This window comes from Glarea lozoyensis, assembly GCF_000409485.1.
Source record: "Glarea lozoyensis ATCC 20868 chromosome Unknown GLAREA6, whole genome shotgun sequence".
Lineage (NCBI taxonomy): Eukaryota > Fungi > Ascomycota > Leotiomycetes > Helotiales > Helotiaceae > Glarea > Glarea lozoyensis.
The window spans coordinates 2679374-2700312 of NW_007361001.1; the positions used below are offsets into that span (position 1 = coordinate 2679374).

General features: G+C 47.3%; 9 protein-coding genes across 9 annotated transcripts; 4 read left to right on the forward strand and 5 right to left on the reverse strand.

Annotated features, from left to right (window-relative positions):
• Positions 1 to 82: 82 nt before the first annotated feature.
• GLAREA_03203 (PLP-dependent transferase) lies at positions 83 to 1878 on the reverse strand (the record flags this gene model as incomplete). Its single annotated transcript, XM_008088287.1, has 3 exons — positions 83 to 1076; positions 1124 to 1735; positions 1781 to 1878. 3 exons carry the CDS (start codon positions 1876 to 1878, stop codon positions 83 to 85), a joined length of 1704 nt encoding a protein of 567 aa, XP_008086478.1.
• Positions 1879 to 2756: 878 nt separating this feature from the next.
• GLAREA_03204 (uncharacterized protein) lies at positions 2757 to 3796 on the reverse strand (the record flags this gene model as incomplete). The annotated part of the gene is made up of 3 exons (XM_008088288.1): positions 2757 to 2981; positions 3033 to 3460; positions 3511 to 3796. The coding sequence occupies 3 exons, from the start codon at positions 3794 to 3796 to the stop codon at positions 2757 to 2759; spliced, it is 939 nt and encodes a 312-aa protein (XP_008086479.1).
• An 886-nt stretch (positions 3797 to 4682) lies between these two features.
• GLAREA_03205 (RmlC-like cupin) lies at positions 4683 to 6159 on the forward strand (the record flags this gene model as incomplete). The annotated part of the gene is made up of 3 exons (XM_008088289.1): positions 4683 to 4826; positions 5038 to 5663; positions 5709 to 6159. 3 exons carry the CDS (start codon positions 4683 to 4685, stop codon positions 6157 to 6159), a joined length of 1221 nt encoding a protein of 406 aa, XP_008086480.1.
• Positions 6160 to 6577: 418 nt separating this feature from the next.
• Positions 6578 to 7643, reverse strand: GLAREA_03206 (RING/U-box; the record flags this gene model as incomplete). The annotated part of the gene is made up of 2 exons (XM_008088290.1): positions 6578 to 6688; positions 6738 to 7643. 2 exons carry the CDS (start codon positions 7641 to 7643, stop codon positions 6578 to 6580), a joined length of 1017 nt encoding a protein of 338 aa, XP_008086481.1.
• A 450-nt stretch (positions 7644 to 8093) lies between these two features.
• GLAREA_03207 (N-terminal nucleophile aminohydrolases (Ntn hydrolases)) lies at positions 8094 to 9209 on the forward strand (the record flags this gene model as incomplete). The annotated part of the gene is made up of 5 exons (XM_008088291.1): positions 8094 to 8137; positions 8220 to 8239; positions 8331 to 8381; positions 8437 to 9042; positions 9091 to 9209. The coding sequence occupies 5 exons, from the start codon at positions 8094 to 8096 to the stop codon at positions 9207 to 9209; spliced, it is 840 nt and encodes a 279-aa protein (XP_008086482.1).
• Positions 9210 to 9378: 169 nt separating this feature from the next.
• On the reverse strand, positions 9379 to 10955 carry GLAREA_03208 (RCC1/BLIP-II; the record flags this gene model as incomplete). The annotated part of the gene is made up of 3 exons (XM_008088292.1): positions 9379 to 10195; positions 10244 to 10604; positions 10715 to 10955. The coding sequence occupies 3 exons, from the start codon at positions 10953 to 10955 to the stop codon at positions 9379 to 9381; spliced, it is 1419 nt and encodes a 472-aa protein (XP_008086483.1).
• A 677-nt stretch (positions 10956 to 11632) lies between these two features.
• On the forward strand, positions 11633 to 13951 carry GLAREA_03209 (Actin-like ATPase; the record flags this gene model as incomplete). Its single annotated transcript, XM_008088293.1, has 5 exons — positions 11633 to 11808; positions 12046 to 13424; positions 13496 to 13553; positions 13600 to 13709; positions 13782 to 13951. The coding sequence occupies 5 exons, from the start codon at positions 11633 to 11635 to the stop codon at positions 13949 to 13951; spliced, it is 1893 nt and encodes a 630-aa protein (XP_008086484.1).
• Positions 13952 to 15653: 1702 nt separating this feature from the next.
• Positions 15654 to 16547, reverse strand: GLAREA_03210 (uncharacterized protein; the record flags this gene model as incomplete). Its single annotated transcript, XM_008088294.1, has 1 exon — positions 15654 to 16547. One exon carries the CDS (start codon positions 16545 to 16547, stop codon positions 15654 to 15656), a length of 894 nt encoding a protein of 297 aa, XP_008086485.1.
• A 2491-nt stretch (positions 16548 to 19038) lies between these two features.
• On the forward strand, positions 19039 to 20536 carry GLAREA_03211 (uncharacterized protein; the record flags this gene model as incomplete). The annotated part of the gene is made up of 2 exons (XM_008088295.1): positions 19039 to 19759; positions 19863 to 20536. 2 exons carry the CDS (start codon positions 19039 to 19041, stop codon positions 20534 to 20536), a joined length of 1395 nt encoding a protein of 464 aa, XP_008086486.1.
• Between the last annotated feature and the right edge of the window lie 403 nt (positions 20537 to 20939).

Sequence of the window (20939 nt, forward strand, 5' to 3'; positions counted from 1 at the left end):
ATACCTTAAATCAAGAGGATGAGTGAACTCTATCTTCATACACACTCCTCCCAAACCATACCCGTTCCCTACCACCCCCTACCTAAGCTTTATACAACGTATCCAAAAACCCACTCGCCAGCTCCACCACCACACTCTTGTTAGGCAAGCTCCCCGCAACACCATATAACGCGGCACTATCCCCAACACTCTTCCCCTTCGCACCCTTCCCCTCCACAATCCTCACGCGTTCCTTTTCCTTCTCGCCCTCAACCACCGACTCAAGATCCTTAACCAGCTTCTCCCAGACCTTGACAATCGGCAGGGTGACAGCGACATGGATGGCGGGTGGATCCTGCAGCGAATTCAGATGCCATCCTTTTCCGGACATGGCATCAGCGATATCGTAGATATCAAGCGTTTTAGACGTGAACGCTACGACGGAAACGAGTGGTTTACCCATGATTTCGAGATCCGCGTTTAGCGCAGGGTTCGTGGCGATCTGTTCAGCGATTTTCTTCGCCGCGCCGACGATTTGGTGGCAGGAGTCTATATATCCCGTTTCGCCTACGCTCATGAGGGAGGCCCAGCAACCGGCGATGAGGGCGCCAGGGCGGGATCCCGCGATAGATGGGGAGGCGTAAACGCCGCCAGACCAGTCGGGGGAGATGAAGTATTGGTAGGCGCGGAGGGCGGCGGTGCGGTAGAGGACGGTGCTGTTTCCTTTGGGAGCGAAGCCGTATTTATGTGTGTCGCAGGAGATGGAGGTTACGCCTTTGAGACGGAAGTCGAAGAGGGTGGATTCAAAGCCGGCTTTTTCGAGGAAGGGAACGAGGAAGGAACCAAGACAGCAATCTACGTGAAGGGGAATTTTGCGTTTGACGGCGAGCTTGGAGAGGGCGGAGATGTCGTCTATGATGCCGTGGGGAAAGTTGGGGGAAGATCCGACGAGGAGGACGGTGTTGCTGTTAATTAGACGGGAGACTGCGGGAATGGAAACTTGATAGTTTGGTGCGGGGCAGGCGACGAGATGGACTTTGATTCCGAAGTATTCGCCTGCTTTGCGGAAAGCTGTGTGACCTGTTTCCGGAAGGATCCTGCTTGATCATTAGTAGATGTAAAGATAGAATGCAGAGGTACATACATCTCTGGCTCAGTAACACCCCTTTCCTTATAAGCCTTATTCCTAGCACTCAAACAAGCCATCAAAATTGACTCGGTCCCACCACTCGTAGAAGCACCAGCCGCACCAGGAGGCGCATTAAAAAGTGCCAAAACCATCGCAACAACCTCCGCCTCCATCTTCCTCACTCCAGGGAATACATCAGGATGAATCGGATTCGCAACCGTAAACTTGCCAAACGCAACCGTTTGCAACTTGATCAACTCATCTCCACCATGATACACAGCACCAGAAACGAAACCATCCTCCCATCTCGTATGATCCATCGTCGCCAAAGCTTCCAGTTCCTTGAGTACCGTATCCTCACTCCATCCCTCTTTCGGCAGCGTTAAATGTCGCACAACGCCTGGTCCAGACGGCACAAGTTTCATTTGTAACTTTACAATAGCTTCGGAGACCTGTTTCTGGACTTGTGATCGTACTCCGGGTGCGCGCAGGAAAAGTCCATATAGTGTTCGGCGGATGGAGATATATGTATCAGCGACCGTCCCAAAGATCCCTCTTCCCTTTAACTTCAACAGCGCTTTTCTCGTCCATCGCAGGAGAAACAGGAAGAATATGATATTTCGAAATCTACTCAATTAGCTCTTGCCTTGCTGGTTGGACGAGTGCTCTTACAAGTCAATATTCAACGCCAGTAACTGCGAATTCGATCCTCCTTTCTTCAAGGACAATGAATTGCGCAGACTAACCGGCATTCGCGAGCTTCCAGGCATGATGAGTAGTTTACCTATGTGTTATGCTCATACGGTGCTGTCTTCGTTCAATACAGACTTCATTCAATTCGAAACTTGGAAACTGGTGCGATGCACATCTAATTTATCGTGGATGATATTCACCTCGGCTGTCCTAGTTCCAGCACATGTGGAATTTGCCGCTGCGATAAGGTTTAGCTTATCGAGCTTCATTGGCGAGGAACGACAGGGTATCCCATTCAGGTGAGCGGATTGGGAATGGAGAGCATACCGTTTTGGTGTTTCCCGACGGAGGAATTACCTTGAACAGGAGTATATTCGTGTCCAGTGTACGACTTGGTGGTTCAGTGGCCTGTTAGAATTTCTTTTGGGTTGGTTAGAGTTTTGGACGATACGATTGCCGACGTAAGCTGTGTGGCTATAGATCGAGGGTCTTTTTGCACGACATGCTCGTATTCCTACCTGGAACCAGAAAATGATAGATAGAAATGATCAAAAGACTCGAATTAATACCCCTACAACTCATTCCAGACAAGCCTTGCTCAGTTTGAATAAAGCTTCAAACCTGCCTTCAAACCAAATCCCGAAGAAAAGAATCGAAGATACAGTATGATAACTGCAACGGGTATGATCAAAAAATATAATGTACAAGCTCAAGCACCACCCAAGAACGCTTGCAAACGCCAGTTTCTAGAGTACCGGTATCCATGCAGAACAATCCCCCATGCAACGAAATATACAGGCGTATGCAAACATGTAATCATTTGGTCCCCCTTCTTTATAAACCCCCCGAAAACGCCATTATTGTGATAGATGCCCCTCTCGCATGTCGTAGATCATTAACTAGGCCTGTTTTCTATTGACCGCGGAATATTCTGTTGGATTTGGAAGGGTTGGTTTCATCTTGAATTGAATATCGTTCGCCATTGCTTTGAGTATTTTTGGGCCTCCTGAATACAATCTCGTCCAACGGTTTCGCAGTTTGCAAATCGGACTACGAAATCTCCGTCCTTGTATTTTCCTTCTGTCTGGGTATAATGATCTGGTTCGTACGCATTTATAATTCGTTGTGGTATAATGACGAGTTTTGACAGGATCGTTGGATGCCATTGGACAATATGTTCCTATAATATCGTTAGATGCGGAAAGATAGCAATTAGCAGATTCAAACTTACCAAGGCATGAGTATCTGCTTTCTGAAAGTTGTATGACCGATACAATGGATCAAACCACGTATCCAAGAAGAACTTGCTCCAATCTCCCCTCTTCAGAATAAAACTTCCCTGCGCCAAACCATCCTTATCCTGCGTGAGGACGAACTCGACATTCTCCCCTTTCAGATGTGGCCATGTCTTGATGACACTATCCGGAGGCACAATTGGCTGGTCCTTGATCATCAAGCTCTCAATTCGCTTTTTGTCCATAATATGCGTCTCGACTTTGAGTTCGGGGTTCATGATGAGGGAGTTTTGGTCGAGGTACCACACATAGGAACTATATGGAAACTTTGACAACGCGTGTCTCGTCGCTGGAACTCGCGCCCACGAAGTCGGTGATCCTCCTAGATCATAGTCTTTATTCGTTGGGAAAAAAGTGGCATAACCTGAATTCATTAGCACGGTCATTCCACCCTCCCCCATCAAGAAATCTTACCATGTTTCTTCGCATACCCTATCCTGTTCTCCTTAATCATCTTGATATACTCCTTACTATAATTAACCTCATCCACCACCGTGACAATAACCACCGGCGGCACCCCCGATGGAATCCCATCCCCACCCCCGACCAGCCTCGAAAGCAACCATAGTATCGAGCCCACCACCAAACTCCCAATCACCATCGCCTGGATCCTACTTCTCCTGATCGTCGGAAACCGCGGCGACCGCGGCGCATACTGCGGTGGATTCGAGGATTTCCTCGACGGTAAAGCTAGATGCATTGTGTCTCTTGATTTCGTGGCCTCGCGGCGCCACAACGACCCTCAATCAAAGATATCTCAAGAATATGTCCTCCCGTTTCGAAGATGTGGATCGCCTCGTATATCCCGTCGTGCTGTCCTCTTCCCCCGTATATGTTCGTACTTGGCGCGCTGACTGAGGAATTGGATCCAGCTGACAAGCAAAAGATCATGCGCCGAATTGCCTTCTCAACTCGCGACAAAAACACGTTGCGCAGACGTCGCGATCAAGGTGAGGTTAGAATAAGATTAAATTTTGATGAGATGAGAGCGGACTCCCGTGCTTTCTCAAAATTGTTACCAGAGTCAATAGGGATGCCCCCCGTTTCGAGTCAAGCGTCCAATCAGCTTTCCGCAATCTGTGATAAGAATGGAACTTTATTGGTAGGGGTGGGGGGTACGAGATATAAGACGTGCAATTTTATCGTACCACGGACGTTTTTGTGTGATTTGATATTGGCTGACATGAGATCTGCGTGCTTATATTTGGCCAATTTCTACCGTTTGTCTTTTGGATATGTCCCGTATCGGTACAGAATATCGTTCTGTTTGCGTCCTGTTTAAGCGTTCAGGGGTAGGGCAACCATAGCTGCCAAAATCCCAAGCGGCTGAACTTGGTTTAACTCCGAAAGGGTTTACCCGTTTCCGGTAGTCGGGTTACAGCTGAAAGCAGAGGAGCAGACCTCCGAAGCATTTTATGGTTCCAGTGATGTCAATCAAGATCCATATCTTCCAACGTCATTTGAATAGGAAGAGCACAGGAGCTAAGAGCTTGGTCAGTAAATAGGTAAGTATAAACTTTGTGAATATTTTTCTTTTCGGTATCTCATATCACTGCAATTCATATTGCGCTTGTATATTATTCATCATGTCGTCTTCGTTGATTCAATTGGAGTGTGGGTGTAACAATTATCCATGGGGAAAGAAGGGAAAGGAATCTTTGGCTGCTCAGTATGCTGCTTCTACCCCGGGTGGAAATTTCAAGCTGGATGAGAGTAAAGAATATGCTGAAGTATGTTCTCTATGCTATTGTGTTTTTGTTTCCTGAAAATGCTTGTTGAATCATTATTGCTTGCTTCACTTTCCTATATGTAGCGTTTCGTTGGACTTCAGAGCTTTTCAATCTCAAGATTCCATTGAGACATATTCAGAAATAATAGCAAGAAACCAGCACTTCAATTCAATGTCCCAGTATTTTTGGAGAAACCTACTGATATTTGTAGATGTGGTGCGGAACCTACCCCACCACCCCCTCCAGCATCCTCTCCACAGGAGAAGACCTTCAAAAACACCTCAACGCACACGCCGACCAGTTAATTGGCCCCTCAATCCTCAAAAAACACGGCACCGACCTCCCCTTCCTCCCAAAAATCCTCTCCATCGCAAAGGCCCTCCCCTTGCAAATCCACCCCGACAAGTCCCTCGCCGCCAAACTCCACAAGCAAGACCCGGAAAAATACAGCGACGACAACCATAAACCGGAAATCGCCGTCGCTTTAGGCAAATTCGAGGTTTTCGTCGGCTTTAAACCGTTGGAGAAGATTGAGAAGTTGTTTACCACGATCCCGGTACTGAAGGAGAAGTTTGGGGTGAAGGGGAAGTTGGAGAAGGAGGGGTTGAGGGAGCTTGTGGGGAAGATTTTGGGGGCGAGTGATGAGGAGATTGTAGGTGTGTATGAGAAGTTGAGGGGGATGAAGAAGGAGGAGTTTGGGGATGAAGGACATATCACTGATCTGTTGCCGAGATTGGCGGAGCAATATGATAAATCTGATCCCGGAAACCTCGTTGCTTTGTTGACGATGAATTTCTTGGTGTTGGAGAAGGGTGATGCTATTTTTGTTCCCGCTGAGTATGTTCCCTTCCTCAAATGTCTTACCATGCTAATGTGATATAGTGGCATTCACGCGTACCTCTCTGGAAATATCGTGGAATGTATGGCTCGTTCGGATAACGTTATAAACACCGGCTTCTGCCCACGCGCAGATAGAGATGATGTCTCCCTCTTCACAAACGCTCTTACATTCTCGCCTTCTTCGGGTGAGGACGCGCTTCTTAAGCCAACATCCTCGAACAAGGGTGTCTATGGCAAGACCAAAGTGTTGGCGCCGCCGATGAGTGAGTTTAACATGTTGGTAACTCAACTCGGACCAAGAGATAAGGAGACGATCAAGGCAATTGACGGACCAAGTGTGATATTGGTTACAGACGGTAAAGGAACTTTGAAGGCTGGAGGTGAAGTACAGAGTGCCAAGGAGGGGTACATCTTCTTCTTGGGTGCTGGGACTGAGTTGAATGTGACGAGTGATGATGGGTTGGAATTGCACATGGCTTATTGTGAGGCTTAAGCGGAGAAATATTTGTTTATATAATGACTAGAGTATGAAAAGTATGTATCAACTACAGCTGCCTCTGATTCCAGTATTGGTAGATTGGCCTGGAAGGCCGTGGAAAGAGCACCATGACTTCAAGAGTTTGGGCAGCGACAGTGCGTTGACTGACAAGCGGTCACCGAAAGTGAAATAGAACAAGACGCTCGTATCTCTAGGCTCCAGCAAGGATTCGATATTTGCACACAGACTAGTTGACACGCCATGGAGGAGATCTATTCGAGAGAATATTCGTGGCAACTTAAGAGTGTGCTGTTTGAACAGGAGCAATAGGAAAGGACGAAATGTGAGGAGGGTTGTAATACTTCAATTGTCGTACATGTTCGCTGATTACCAAACGCCTGACCATGTATCGCTAGTAAATCAATCATAATACTTATTCTGTGTGTTCTTGGTCATGGTCATCATCACCTTGAACATCGGCGACTCGTTCACCTGCTCTCTCAAGAGTTCGTCTTGACCAGGCCCTAACCCAAGTCCATAATGCCTACATCAGGTTAGCATCATATATCTTAACTTAGCCTGGTCTCACTTACAAATAAAAACGCAATAATTCCAACAATTATGATAAAGGAGAAGTTTCCTTCATTCCTTTCTCTGCGACCACGGCCACCTCCAACCAGGCCTGTCTGTCGAATATTCCACCAACTAATTGGATTCAGAGTGAAGAGGACCTTGACAAGCCCAATGACCCCTATAGACGACAATCCTTTCATAAAATGAACTACCCAACCACCATAGTCTTCAACATCATCTTCGAAATCTAGGTGTCCAACTCCATGACCGGTCGCAATAGAGGAGATTGTCGCAGCCGGCTCGAAGTAAAGGTTGAGAATAGGATCCGCTACAAATCCCAATAGAAATACCGTTATGAGCATAATGAATGCTGTAAGTCCAAGTTGAACAAGAGTGCTCTGAATAGCTCGACTCCATCTCATCCGCTCTAACCGGTATTGAAATTTGCAAGTAGGACATTCCCAATAATTTCGACGAGCATACGCAGGATCCGCATGTCTCCATTCCTGTAAACATCCTTCATGAACGTATTTCTGAGAACCTCGGCATTTGCATGGCCGTATAAGTCTGCCAGATTCAGGATCCGACGAAATATATTCGACCTTTGGTTTCGGTTTTAGAAAGGTGCTTAAACCTTCCGCAGCTGGCTCAAAGGATGGATGTACTTCTTCTAAGCATATCCTACATTGCCGTGTCGGATAGTGATCCCGCGCATTCGCAGAATTTTCCGTTTGTGGTGGTTCAGGTGTGGATTCTTCTGGAGAATCATCTCCCCGCACTTCTTCGCCTTCGTCTTCGGGTGTGAAAGAATAGGAATCTGATGATCGCGGAGGATGGTGGAAGTCAAATGCCGGCTGTGAAGTTGACGGTTCGGGCTTTGCTTCCATACCCTGAGGCCATTGCCAACCAGCTCCATCTGTAGCCATTTTGTCAACTGAACCTCACTCTGGATAATTGGATATAAGCGCAAGTGACATTGAAGTCTTGAAACCCAGCTCTTGCAATGCTGGTATCCTTTAGCTAAAACTCATCAGTAGCAAAGTAGAAATCGTGAACGAAGGAAATCAGTCATCAAGGTGGAGTATAAAGAAAGAGCGACATTGAAAGGTGGCTTGTATCTAGATTCCAGAAAGAGGAAGAAGCTCTCCGCCGATTTGACGGAGGGGCTGAAGCTTGAAGCGTGCCTGAGATTGCAGCCTGAAATTGGTGGCATCCACAACCTCACATTCGCGTCGCCTTTGCCTGGAGCTTGAGCATCAACCATCGCAGCGCTCCGGACCTCACCGTTTCACGAACTTACGATCCTCATCAATTCTTCTTCGGACTCATCGCCTCTACGTATACAACCCGAAAAGATTGTAGGATAAACTAGCAATATGGCGGACAGATATTCGTTCTCGTTGACTACCTTCTCCCCAAGGTAAGCTACATCTCCATAGCTACACAGTGCTTGTGTTTAGCTTTTGAATTATGGATTGTTGATCACAGCTAATCATTGACAGTGGAAAACTAGTACAGATAGGTTCGTACAGCACCGAAAGACGCGAGGAAGCTTTGCGAAGCTGCTTCACCGTTATAAGTCAATAAAGCTCCAGAACTAACACACAAACTAGAGTATGCTTTAAATGCAGTCAATCAAGGTGTTACTGCGTTAGGAATCAAAGGTACATTAGCAGAGATGTTGAGCCTATAGAAATTGCAATCTAATCAGATACACAGCTACAAACGGCATCGTCCTCGCAACAGAAAAGAAGTCCTCATCACCATTAATCGACCCACCCTCCCTCACAAAAGTCAGCACCATCACCCCAAACATCGGCATGGTATACTCAGGCATGGGCCCAGACTACCGCGTCCTAGTAGACAAAGCCCGCAAAGTATCGCACACCAACTACAAACGCATCTACAATGAATATCCCCCAACCAGAATATTAGTACAGGATGTCGCACGAGTGATGCAGGAAGCGACGCAATCAGGTGGTGTGAGACCGTATGGTGTGAGCTTGTTGATTGCAGGTTGGGACGAGGGAATTGAGCCAGAGACTGAGGATGCGGCGACGGCTGATACGCATCCGGATGAGAAGAAACCTAGTGGGAAGACTGGGGGGATCTTGAAGGGTGGTCCATCGTTATATCAGGTTGATCCCAGTGGTAGTTATTTCCCATGGAAAGCTACGGCTATTGGAAAGAGTGCTACGAGTGCGAAGACTTTCTTGGAGAAGAGATATACCGAGGGATTGGAGCTTGAGGATGCTGTACACATTGCTTTGTTGACATTGAAGGAGACTATCGAGGGTGAGATGAATGGAGAGACGGTTGAGATTGGTAAAGCCCCCCTGAAGTCCATCACGATACCCAGCTAATCATTTTCAGGTATCGTTGGACCACCAGCCCATCATCTCCTCGGTGTCGAAGGTGTCGAAGGCGCGCAAGGACCAAGATTCCGAAAGTTGACACCCCAGGAGATTGAGGATTACCTGACGAATCTATGAGCGTACTTGTTCTGCTTTACATCTGATTTCAAGCTTGGCACCGGTTATGTATTATAAAACGGCATCTTAGAGAGGCAAGACGAGCGTGAAAAGAGAAAAATATACCAAAACTCGGACTGACAATACTTGGTATTCTTGATTGTTAATATTATTTTATTTATTCTCATCATCAACGTCCATCCTTATCATCATCATCAGCCTTTCCAATCCTGTCATCACCGCTGACCGTTCCATCCGCCTCATGATCGACATCCATTCCATTGTCCCCATCATCATCATTCGTCTTTTCATCCTTCCCAACACTACGCCTGGCTTCCCCCCGATTCCTCTCAAATTCTATCGCTTGTTGCAGATTAAGATCCATCAAACACGACGCCACCAGGAACGTATTCACATCACACGGACGCTCATTATCCGGCTCACCATGCTCCAACTGCCTTTTCCTTCCCTCGCTCTCCACATACTTCTGTAACGCACTCTTCATTTTCATTTTCGCATCCAGCGTCACCTGTCTCGCTTTCAAATCCATAATGATCCCCAAATCCCGCGGATTCTCCACCACCACAAACGAGTTCTTATACCCCGTATGCACACTCTTGATAATGCCTCCCTCTTTCAACGGTAATGTTACTTCGGTCCATTCCGCCACGCTTTCCACATCGCCGAGTCCTAACTGCCCATTCGCATTACTGCCTAGCACGAATAGCTTGTGGTTGACGGTCAAAACTAACATGCAATCCTTGCCGCACGCGACGTCTAATATGTCGTGGCCGTGACAGTCGATCGAGACGGCATCATCGTCGAGGAGGGAGTTTATGGGATTAGGCTCCTCTTCGTTTTCTGGGCCGGGTGGTGGTTGACCCCAGATGTAGAGGTCGTTTCCGGTGGTGATGCCGGCTGTGAAGTAGGGTCCTGCTGAGATTTTGCGGATTCGGCCGGTTGGAAGATCGCGGACGCTGAGGATTGGATGGGGAGTCTTTGCCGGGCTAGAATTTCATCAGTTACGTACAGATGTGAATAGTCATGTGACTTACGTCTGATCGGTAACAGGTCGTGCTAATACTTGTGGATATCGTGAATCGCCCCAGCTTACTACTTCTCCGGTTGAGCTTAAGGCCTGGAAAGCGGTTGCGTTGGCGACGATCTGGACGACATCGGAAAATGGAAACGTCTCTTGATCACTTTTTTTTGTCCTGGTATGAGGATTTAAGTAATCAAAATATTGGATCGTAGGGGGGTTGCCAGCCATGATCGTGACCTCTCTTGTGTTGAAGGCGGTACACCATGCTTCTCTCACCATCCCGCAGAGTTGTCCGATAGGGTAGTCGAGATCATCTGGGAGTTTGGAGAGGATTTTGTTGTTGGCAAGGTAGTCTGTATCTGATCCGGTTTTGACTGGAAATTTTGTTAGTTTCTGAGTTTGGTCCTTGTAGGGAGTGAGAGATGAGATTATTGATGGTCAGAATTGTCAGAAGGGCATTCTCACCACAACACAACAAACTCACCTATCACACTATTGTATCCTCCCTTTAGAAAAGTTATATTCTCCTGATCAACGAGTCTCTTCGTCCACACCCGATAATCCTCATATTGCACCCCCTTCAACGCCGTCTTCTTTCCAAGATTCCTATTCCGCTCCTCCCCATCAAAATCCAACTGTCCCCACGCATTAAACCCACACGCCCATAACTCGGCGCCATACGGTTCCTCAGACGTAGGTGTCTCAAGAACAAAATTCGGCAACATGTTGAATGTATATTTGGTGGTGGTGGTCGCATGGTCAGCCGCATGATATTTCGGCCCCCACCTCAACCGAGCATCGTAAGCAGGAGCGCTGAGAAGGTTGAACCATCGTCACTTCCTTATTCAATTCATTCCTCGATCGGGGATACGAGATAGTCCAACTCGTCGTGCTGCAAGTATACGCATTCTGAGCATCTAGAACGAGAAGTCCAAGACGTGCAAAACGCGTCAAGCGTGTGTGCTTTTTCACGTCAATACGGTGCTGCCTATTCCTACCCCAGGCTCCCACTTATTATCCTTACGCACGACGTCAGAGTCCCGAGGTCCCTTTTCAGCCCTCTTCTCAGGAACGGGATCTTGTGTTTCTTTTTTGTTTTCATTTCTTGCCACTCGTTGAGATTGCTTGGAGCGCGGAATTTCGTTGTGGTTGTGGTGTTGATTTTGCTACCGAGTTTGAAAATCACGAGCTTGGAGCCGAGGACGAGCAGCATCGAATTCGCCAAAGCTTTGGAGTCAAGCTTGCAGGAATAAGCTTAATATAGCTTATTGGAGCTTAAGCTTTACTTTTATCCTTATCTCGAGCATATTCTGTGTACAACTTAGCCCTCCCCGACACGACACCCCTTCCGCATGGCATTCATCTATCGTTAAAACCTCATACGTCCACCCAACACATCAATATGAACCTTAATCTCCCAATCAGAACGGCGAGTAAAAGGAACGATGAGAGTCGGAAGCATTTTACCAATTATACGCCTACATCTTCGACGGAGGCTATCTCAGGACCAGTGAGGGAACCTGCGCCATTGAATGATCGGCTGATTGTTGGTTTGGATTTCGGGACTACTTACTCTGGGTGAGTTCTTTGACTATTCAACAGATTATTTGTGAGCAAATGATGTGAGGGGTTGGCGCGGTGGAGAGAAGTCTTCTTTTGTTAGACTGCGCATGGCTTCCACGAGGTGCTCTTTGAGACATGTTTTATAAAGACAAAGTCATTGTGCTTCTCCCTGAATTGACAAGAACTCTCTTATTGCCCATGTCTGAACTATACGAGGAACAGCTTCTATGTGCTGAGCTAACATTCGCATAGTGTCGCTGCAGTATACACATCCACCCCAGACGATGTCGAAATTATCAAAACCTGGCCTGGAGGCAATGGTATAACCTCAGATAAAGTGCCTACAGAAATCTCTTATGAATACCCACTGAATGCTCCTGAAGGCACGGAGCCGAAGATAAAATGGGGGTTTCAATTTCGACCCGAAGAATCACGTCTGCGTTGCATAAAGCTATTCTTAGATCGTTCTCAAAAGCTTCCTTTCTACGTCTCGCCTCTGGAAACCGCTGCGCAACTGAAGAAGTTCAACAAAAACGTGGTGGATGCTGTCAGTGACTATCTGACACAAGTTTACGAACACACTATGGAAACACTTACCAGGCGCTATGGAGAATCGTTCATGTCCTCGACCAAAGTAGAATTTGTCCTCACCTGCCCAGCTGTCTGGTCCGATGCTGCCAAAAACACTACTCTCCAAGCGGCAGAACGAGCAGGTATGGGTGCAAAAGCCGACATTCAAATGATCTCCGAACCAGAAGCAGCAGCAGTCTACACCTTGAAAGCAATCCAGCCCAACCATCTATCGGCCGGAGATAATTTCGTTGTCTGTGATGCAGGAGGTGGGACCGTAGATTTAATCGCATACAAAATCCTCTCTCTCAAACCCTTACGCGTGGAAGAGTCTGCGGTCGGTACTGGTGGACTTTGCGGAAGTGCATTCCTGAACTACAGATTCGAAGAACATGTCCGAGATCGAATCGGCAAAGAACGGTTCGACGAGATGAAACTTAAGAAAGCAAAATGCTGGCAAATGGGTCTCCGATACTGGGAAGAATTCGTCAAGCGAAACTTCAACGAGGAAGAACATGCTGAAGTCAATGTTCCCTTCCCCGGTCTTCCAGATGACGAAGAAGCAGGACTTGATTGCGGATTCCTTGTCATGACTGCCAAGCAGATTAAGGATATCTTTGAGCCCGTCGTAAAGGAAGTTTGCGATTTAGTTCAAGGCCAAGTCGATGGCATCCGCCAAAAAGGAGGAATCGTCTCGGGAATTGTTCTCGTGGGAGGATTTGGCCAGAGTAATTACCTATACACACGACTGAAATCCCATTTCAACACTGCTGCCCCGCCTCCTTATTCCGAACGGCCTACACACGCGCAAGCTACGGCGCTGATGCAAAACGGTAGCGTGGAGGTGATGCAACCTGTCAACGCTTGGACAGCGGTAGTTCGCGGTGCAGTGTTGAGGGGTTTGGAGGGTAGTATGGTAGTAAGTCGCAAGTCAAGGATGCATTATGGAACTAGTTACGCGACTGTCTATGATGAGGATAAACATAATGTTAGCGAGCGGTATTGGAGTCCGCTGTGGGAGAGGTGGATGGTTAGTGATCGGATGCAGTGGCATATTGCTAGTACGTTCTCCATTTGATATTGCTCCTCTCATACCCCCAATTTAAATCACATCTTGCTAACGTTCCCAAAGAAGGTGAAGCTCTAAGCGCAGCAACACCTATATCTTTCCACTACACTCGAAATTTTAGGTATATCCCCCTGTCCCCAATTCAAATTCTCATCTAACAACAGTAGACCCGGTCAATCCCTCCTAGTATCCGACGACCTAATCGCCTCAGACGCGGACGGCGATCCGCCCAACGCTTACTCTAGGGATCTAGTTAATGTTTGCACTTTAACCACGGGTATGTTCTCCCCTTCCTTCCATCCTTACCCTCTTCAATCCGTTCTGAACGTCGCTAACGCCCACCCAACAGATCTCGGCGCCGTCCCCAAATCCCTCTTCACCCGCTTAACCACCACCCGCGGTGTCGAATTCGATAACCTGGATTTCACCCTCGAGATGGTGGTGGAGAGCGCTGGGTTGGCGTTTGAACTTAAGGTGGATGGTTTTCGGTATGGGAGGGTGGAGGCGGATTTTCATTGATCTTTTCTTTGGGCTGGGAAAGGAGGGAAGAGTGTTTGGGGTATGAAGGGCGCGAAGGTGTATGGGTAGTTGGATGATTATTTGGGGATAAACAAAGGAAGAAGCAAGCGACGAGGAAATAAAGCTACAAGATGATGGTACAGAGAAGGAGATGTTAGGTGCTACATAGGCGGATGACATATTTACTTAACTAGTGATTTAAAGATAGATATATATCAAACATATGAAACTCACATCCATATCCATCATACCAAATCTCTGAAACCCCCTAGAGCTAATATTTTCTATAAATAACCCATCATCGCCCAAGTAAATAATAAGCTCGCCTTATACGAGGCGACGATTCACGAGGCGAACGACATAAGTGGACCACAGCTACCTTGGTGTCAGCCTTGGGGGAGTGCGTAAGGCTGTTTGGCTGATTGGAAATCATTCACTTATTCTTTAAACAAGTAGATAAAATAAGATATTTTGTTTTATTTGTGACTTGAGTATTTCTTGGTTTATTGATTTAACGGGGTTTCTTTGGAGCTTGGAAGTGAGTTGGTTGTAGAGGGGAGGTGGTTGGGTAAGTGACTAGGTAGGCTTAGGCGTGAGGCTGAGTTACATTTCGGAGGTACTTTAGGTACAAAGTTGGACCATTTCTCAGTCGATTGTAAAATCACCAGATTATTATCATATATGTAAGCTTCTAGATCAACATATTCTGGATTGGAGTGATTGACGGATCATATGTAGGTGGATGGATCTTTGATGGGATAACTCTGGAGTGGGATATATATTCGGTGGGAGCGGAGGTAATGTAAGTTTGAATAGTGTAATTGCCTATTTTTCTCAAGCCAGGTCGTAGAGGAGAGATGAGCTGATTCTGCTGCTAGTTCAAGGAGTATCTGAGAATGTTGAGGTGAGAAGTGTTGGTTCGAGATAAGTACCTACGTACTTACCCAATCGGATGTCCCGAGACGGGTTTGAAAGGAGTGTTCAATACCGCTCATTGAACAGTAAGTTTCCATTTATACAGGTCATGAAACCAATAATTGAATAATAGAAACGGAAAGGGTGGCTGGCTGGCTGCCAAGTTCCAACAGGAGGCTGGATAGCATAGTAAGTACCCATTCCATCTTCACATGAAAAAATAACCAGAATAAAATATCTCATGTTGTGTAAACGTAAAAATGACTCATAACCAGTTAACTACGCCAGAATCATAAATATTGAAAACTTAACTAACATTCAACGTATAGACCGAGTAGAGATTCTCGCAAGACCGAAACAAGCGACATCCCCATCATCAAAACGACATAACTGTCGTCCTTAGAAGCATGTATCCAAACGCCATATCCCATCATCATCATACATCATAACTTCATAAAAAAGGGTGTGCGCTGCGCCCTCGTCACCGCCTAGTCAGCCCTGTCGCGAGCCGTCGAGTTTGACCGCCATGTCGACGCACATATCGCTGTCAAAGCCGAGAAAAATCAAACAGTAAATTCCCTCATCTCGAGGACGAAAAGGAGGGATGCGAAAATAGAAAGAAGGTGAGTGGGTTTTGCCACCAGTGGCCAATTTTTCTGTTGGGCTCAGCCACAAAGTCATATGTCTGTCATCTATGTGCAACATAGATGCGGTATATATATGAGGGTCCCAGGCTGCGCCGGGAGAGAAGTTGTATGAAGGGTATCGTGGTGGGTATCGACTTCACCTAGCGATATACGTAGGTATCGTAATGTCGAGATTTTTCAGCTGGGTATGTGGATTTCCCCTTTCCGCTCTTAGGTTTACCCTCTTTTCTTCTGTGTCTATCTTCTCTTGCCTGGTTGTGTGGTCTGTGGGATTGTCTCTCTTCTCGTTCTCGTCTTTCTCTCTGCTCTGGAGTTACGAAACCATTACGCTGAAGACCTTCGCAGGCTGGTCGCTCGGAAGGGTTGACGAGCGCATAGTAATGCGCGTCATCAATGATACCAGTCCGATTTAGATGTTCGAGGAGAAAGTAATCTGGTCGAGTATGGGTCGCTGGTCGCGCGTTGGGATCCAGAGTTCGATTCTCATAGAAGTGCTGACCGATATGGTGCATTCGGGCTTCATAGTTCGACCTGGTATCACCATGACTTGCGCTATCGAACTCCACATCACAGATTGTGCAAATCAGCTTTGTCGGAAGAGGATTGTTCAAGAAATGGGATATGCCGTGTGCAATCCATTCTTGATGGTATTCGGGGTGGAATCGATATCGACAGCCGTTAAAAGTGTGTTCGCAAGGAAGGTCGTACCCACGATCGTAATCAACCGCCATTGCGAGTTGTTGGTTGAGATCGGGTAGCTGCCAGGGCGGAATGCTGGGAGCAGAAGAGGTAGTGGATGCAGATGACCTTCGACTACTTGCGTCGCTTTGATAGCTCGATCGACTTGCAGATGAGCGCGTGGAAGCTTCACTTGGTGGTGGGCTACCGGCGCTGCTGAACGACGATCGAGGGACTCGAGGGGAGTAGAGGGGTTTCGATACTGGATAGTGTCGTAAAGGTGCAACTCCGAATGGACGAGAGTCGTTGTCCAGGTCATTCAAATAATGCGAAAGTCGGTCTGATGTTCTCGCCATAACCAAAATCGACTGTTTGGTGGAGGAAGAAGGGTGGATCTGGAATTTGGAAAGTGGTGGTGTTGGTGAAAGACGAGTTGGACGATCAACAAGCTATGATGCTGGCTGGCAATGGACGAACTTCGAAGGATAATTCAAGCTGGACTCGAGGGCCAGCTCAGTCTCATCCAAGAATGTATGCCGCGCAAGCCGAGTCGAGTTGTCGACTTTGGACACGGGAATGCACCACTCGGAAATGTCGTGGTTGACAAGTAAAAGAGCTTGTCAAAAGTTGAGGGGTTGACGTGGAGGGGTGATTGTGAAGATCCAAATCGGCTTGGCGTGACCGAAACGACGACCACCAAAAGTCAGTCAAATTTCTTTTGTTTGAAGTATGGCTGGAATACCTCTCGGAAGTTGGATGATGGCGCGAGGATATGGAAGAAAAAGTTTTCAGAAGATATGTTCCCCTCATATGGATCACCAATGGGATATGTGGTTATCATGCCAACGAAGAGGGGGGATGAGACCGAGACTTCCTGCAAAGCAACGATCCAAGCAGCCACATCATTACAGGGGATCCAATCTACTTTCTCTATGGCCATCACGGAATCAATTCCAAAGCAAGCGCTTTGTTAGGAACAGCAGATGACATCCGGAGAAGCAAGATTGTACTACCATCGTTTTCATTCGTCTGAGAACGACGTGGTTACATTTCTTGGGTTTCTGGCCATCGAGGAATTGTACGCGCAAGCTTTGATTGGAGTTTGGGATATCAAGCTAGAGGAGTTTCCCATGCTATGTCCTGGATGTCTTCGTCAGTGACTCGTCAGGTTATACCGATACTGCGGGTTCCCATATCGCGTGTTTTTGACACGACGGCTCAACGAGACTACACAAACACAACAGCGGTTCATAGAATTCTATTCTCGTGCTCCCTATTTCCTAAAAACTCCTTGAGATGGGAGTGCCGGCCTGGAGTCAAGTGACTGTGTCTCATGCCGCTTATCTATCCCTCGAGTATCGAGATACATGGCAAGAGAACATGACAAGATAAATTTCATTGGAGGTTCACTGTCCTACAGTTTGACAGCTTTGTTTCCTCATGCCGTCTCCTGCGTGTATCAGTCTTGCATCCAATATTACTTACCCATTACTTACCCATACATCATTGTGCTAGTGCTTAATGGCGTTTCTGTCTGATAGGGTCAAGGCAAGCTTTGATATGAAGGCTACAACACATACGTGTCGAGCCTATACACCAGAAAAATGCCCTCACCGCTACAATGAAGGCTATACTTGTGGTTGATTTGATACTACTTATATTACAAGTGTAATTGGACGGTGGCAGCTCCGCTCAGTAGGTAATATCGGGTGCTTCTCAATCCGGAACCGCAAGAGCTAAACTACTCCATTCAGTACTCCACGAACGGTACCTCCCATCAGTGTAATCAGGAACTTGTTCTTGACCATTCATGAGGAATTTCCAACCTGGGAATTAATATGGTGTAAGTCACATACCCAAGATGGCTGCCATACCAGGAAGCATAAAATCCAAGGTGGAGTAGTGGTGCTGTGGCTTGAAGGTATCAAGTCGTTGAAGGGTCGTCCCATGTGCTAAGCGGAGGGGCCGCTGGAGACCCTCAAAACTTTTGAATTTTGTACCTAGGTATCTTTTAGGAGGCTCTGCGAGTCTGCTCTGGGGAAACCATATTTAGCCGTCCCGGTTGTGGTGATCGAAGATCCTTGATTGGCTTGCTCGAACAGCAAACACCACACTTTGACAGTAGGTCTCATTGGCTTGCAGAAGAAAGCATGAACCGCCGCAACGTTGACTAAGCCAGTTTCTTCCGTTCCGTCCATCTCAAGCTTCAAGAACCTGGAATGTGAAAGACAAACGAATTGCGTAAGCTTGTGGGAGTGGGGGTTTACGTATCACCAGACGAATTAGACAAATCAGTGTCTAAGACGTATTCCAATATATCATGCTGTGAAGCCGAAAGAGCTCTCCCTAGCCACTCGTGTCATTTTGAGCAAATTTGATAATGAAGGTGTAGCGATATGATCAAACTCGATGGACTTGGGATGTCTAAGGTTAAGATCACGAGCTGGAGGTCAAGGTCGAGGTCGTCCAGGGGATTAAGCGAGGATAGACTCCGACCCCACAATATTGTACTACTGTACTCGTCCAAGCCTTGAAGTTCAGATGAAGGACCTAATGATCTAAACCATCCAAATCCAGAGTCTAATGACTCGAGATAATGATTAGTTCCTCCTAGCTCAATTCAACTACCTCAAAGTCATACCCCTCTCAGCCCTGTGAGACTATCTCCACTTTTACCCGTACCCGTACCGTACCGGTCGCTCCAGGCAGACGTTATAACACTTTCTTTCAACATCACAACCAGCATCGAATTTCCAATCAATTGAAACTTCCTATGCTTCAATTCCGCCAAAAGATGTCTACGATCCCAGAATCGTATACCCTATCCCCCAAGCTGAAAACGAAACCATGAGTTCATCCCACCACGAAAAGAAACAACCCCGCTCTTTACAACATCGTACGCCCACCGCCAACACCAAATCGCCCATCGCAACACCACCACGCGCCGCACTCGGGAGATCTAAGATTGATCATGGCGATAACGCATCAATCAAGAGCGTCGCAACGGTAGATAGCACAGCTCCACCGAATGGAAATGAAGATTCAGATGGCGAGCTCGAAAGCGATAGGAAAAAGATCTCGGAATTGGAGAAGGAAGTGGAAACCATGGCCAGCGAATTCGAACGCGAACTCACGCAATTAAGTCACAAAGTGACCAACGAGCGCGAATCCTCCCAGTTCTGGCAGCAAAAACATACCGCCCTCCATCAAAGGTTTCTGGATACAGATACATCCTTACGACTCCTCCGGTCTGAAGTCGCGACGCTTCAGACCGCACAAGCCGCGAATGTGGAGAGGGATCGGGAGATCAAGACGCGGATTTCAAGTTTGATGCTAGATCGTGATGGGTTTCGGGAGGCATATCATGAGGCGGTGAAGGAGGTTGGGGAGAAGGAGGATGAGATTGCGATGTTGAGGAATCAGGTGAGGGGGTTGAAGAGTTGGGTTAGTAAGGGGGGACGAGGGGGGGAGGAACAGGTTAGTGATGAGGCTGTTGCGGAGGGGTGGGGGAAATTGGGGAATGGATTGCAGAATTGGGTTATTGTGCATTTTCGGAGGGTTAAGATTGGTATGTGTGATAACCTCTTTTTTACATCATCATATATCCAAATCGTTTCCTCAAGATCTTAATTTACAAACACCGGCCACTAAATCAAAATTTACCTATCTAGATACCTCGACCGCAACCCCCGAAACAAAAACCCACCTCACCACCCTCCTACCAAACCACGCCTCCCTCCCGGCAACCTGCAAAATCCACCTCATCCAATCCCTCCTCTCCCACCTCCTCCTAACCCACATCTTCTCCGCCTACTTCCCCGGCCTGCCCACCCCTCACGCCGCCTCTCTCGAATCCCTAGAAACCTACCTCTCCACCTTCGGCCCCCCAGAAACCCTCAACGCCTGGCGCGCCCAAACACTCTCGCTCCTCCGTCGCGCACCGCCTGAGAGTGATGCTCTGACTAGCAGCCTCACGGCGGAGCTAAATACGCTTTTGCATGCCCTAACATCTCTCCCCAGCACCCCAGCACGAGACGCCTCTCTCCTCCCGCTTCTACACTCCGCTATCACCCTTACGCAGTTGCTGCGCAGTCAAAAAGCAAGGTTTGAGATTCACATGCCTGCGATAGCAGCATCCGCTGGTGACGCTACGAAGGGAGGTGATAGCATGGAATTCGATCCCGAGACTATGGAAGATGTAGGGGGCTCTGAAGACGAAGGGGGTGAGAGGGAGGTTAAATTGGTTGTCTGGCCGGGCGTCATCAAATACGGGGATGAGAATGGGGAGAGAGTCGACTTACGGAATGTGGTTTGTCGGGTTAGGGTGTTGTGTGGTGAGGGATGAGGGATGTACACAACCCTCAAAAGAGAACTTCAAATATTGTCCTAGGGAATATATGCGGGAAGCAACGTTGTATATACCGGATTGACAAAAGCCGTCTGAATACTTACCTATGCGCATGACGTGAATGGCACATCATCGCGACCAGCACACATACTTTAGAAAAGTAAAAAAACGTGCCGAGGATTCGCACCACCAGATCTTCATATACCTAGCGCCAAAATATCGAGCTGCTACTAAGTCGTAAACATAACCTCGGATATCGCAGAACCACCTTGAATTGGCCACGTCCCGGGATTTTACCTTCTTATCGACCCCCTATACTGAATAAACACATGCTCAGTAAACCATATAATCATAACACCAAGTTAGTTATCTACATTGTATTTTTCGTGGTAGAGAAATT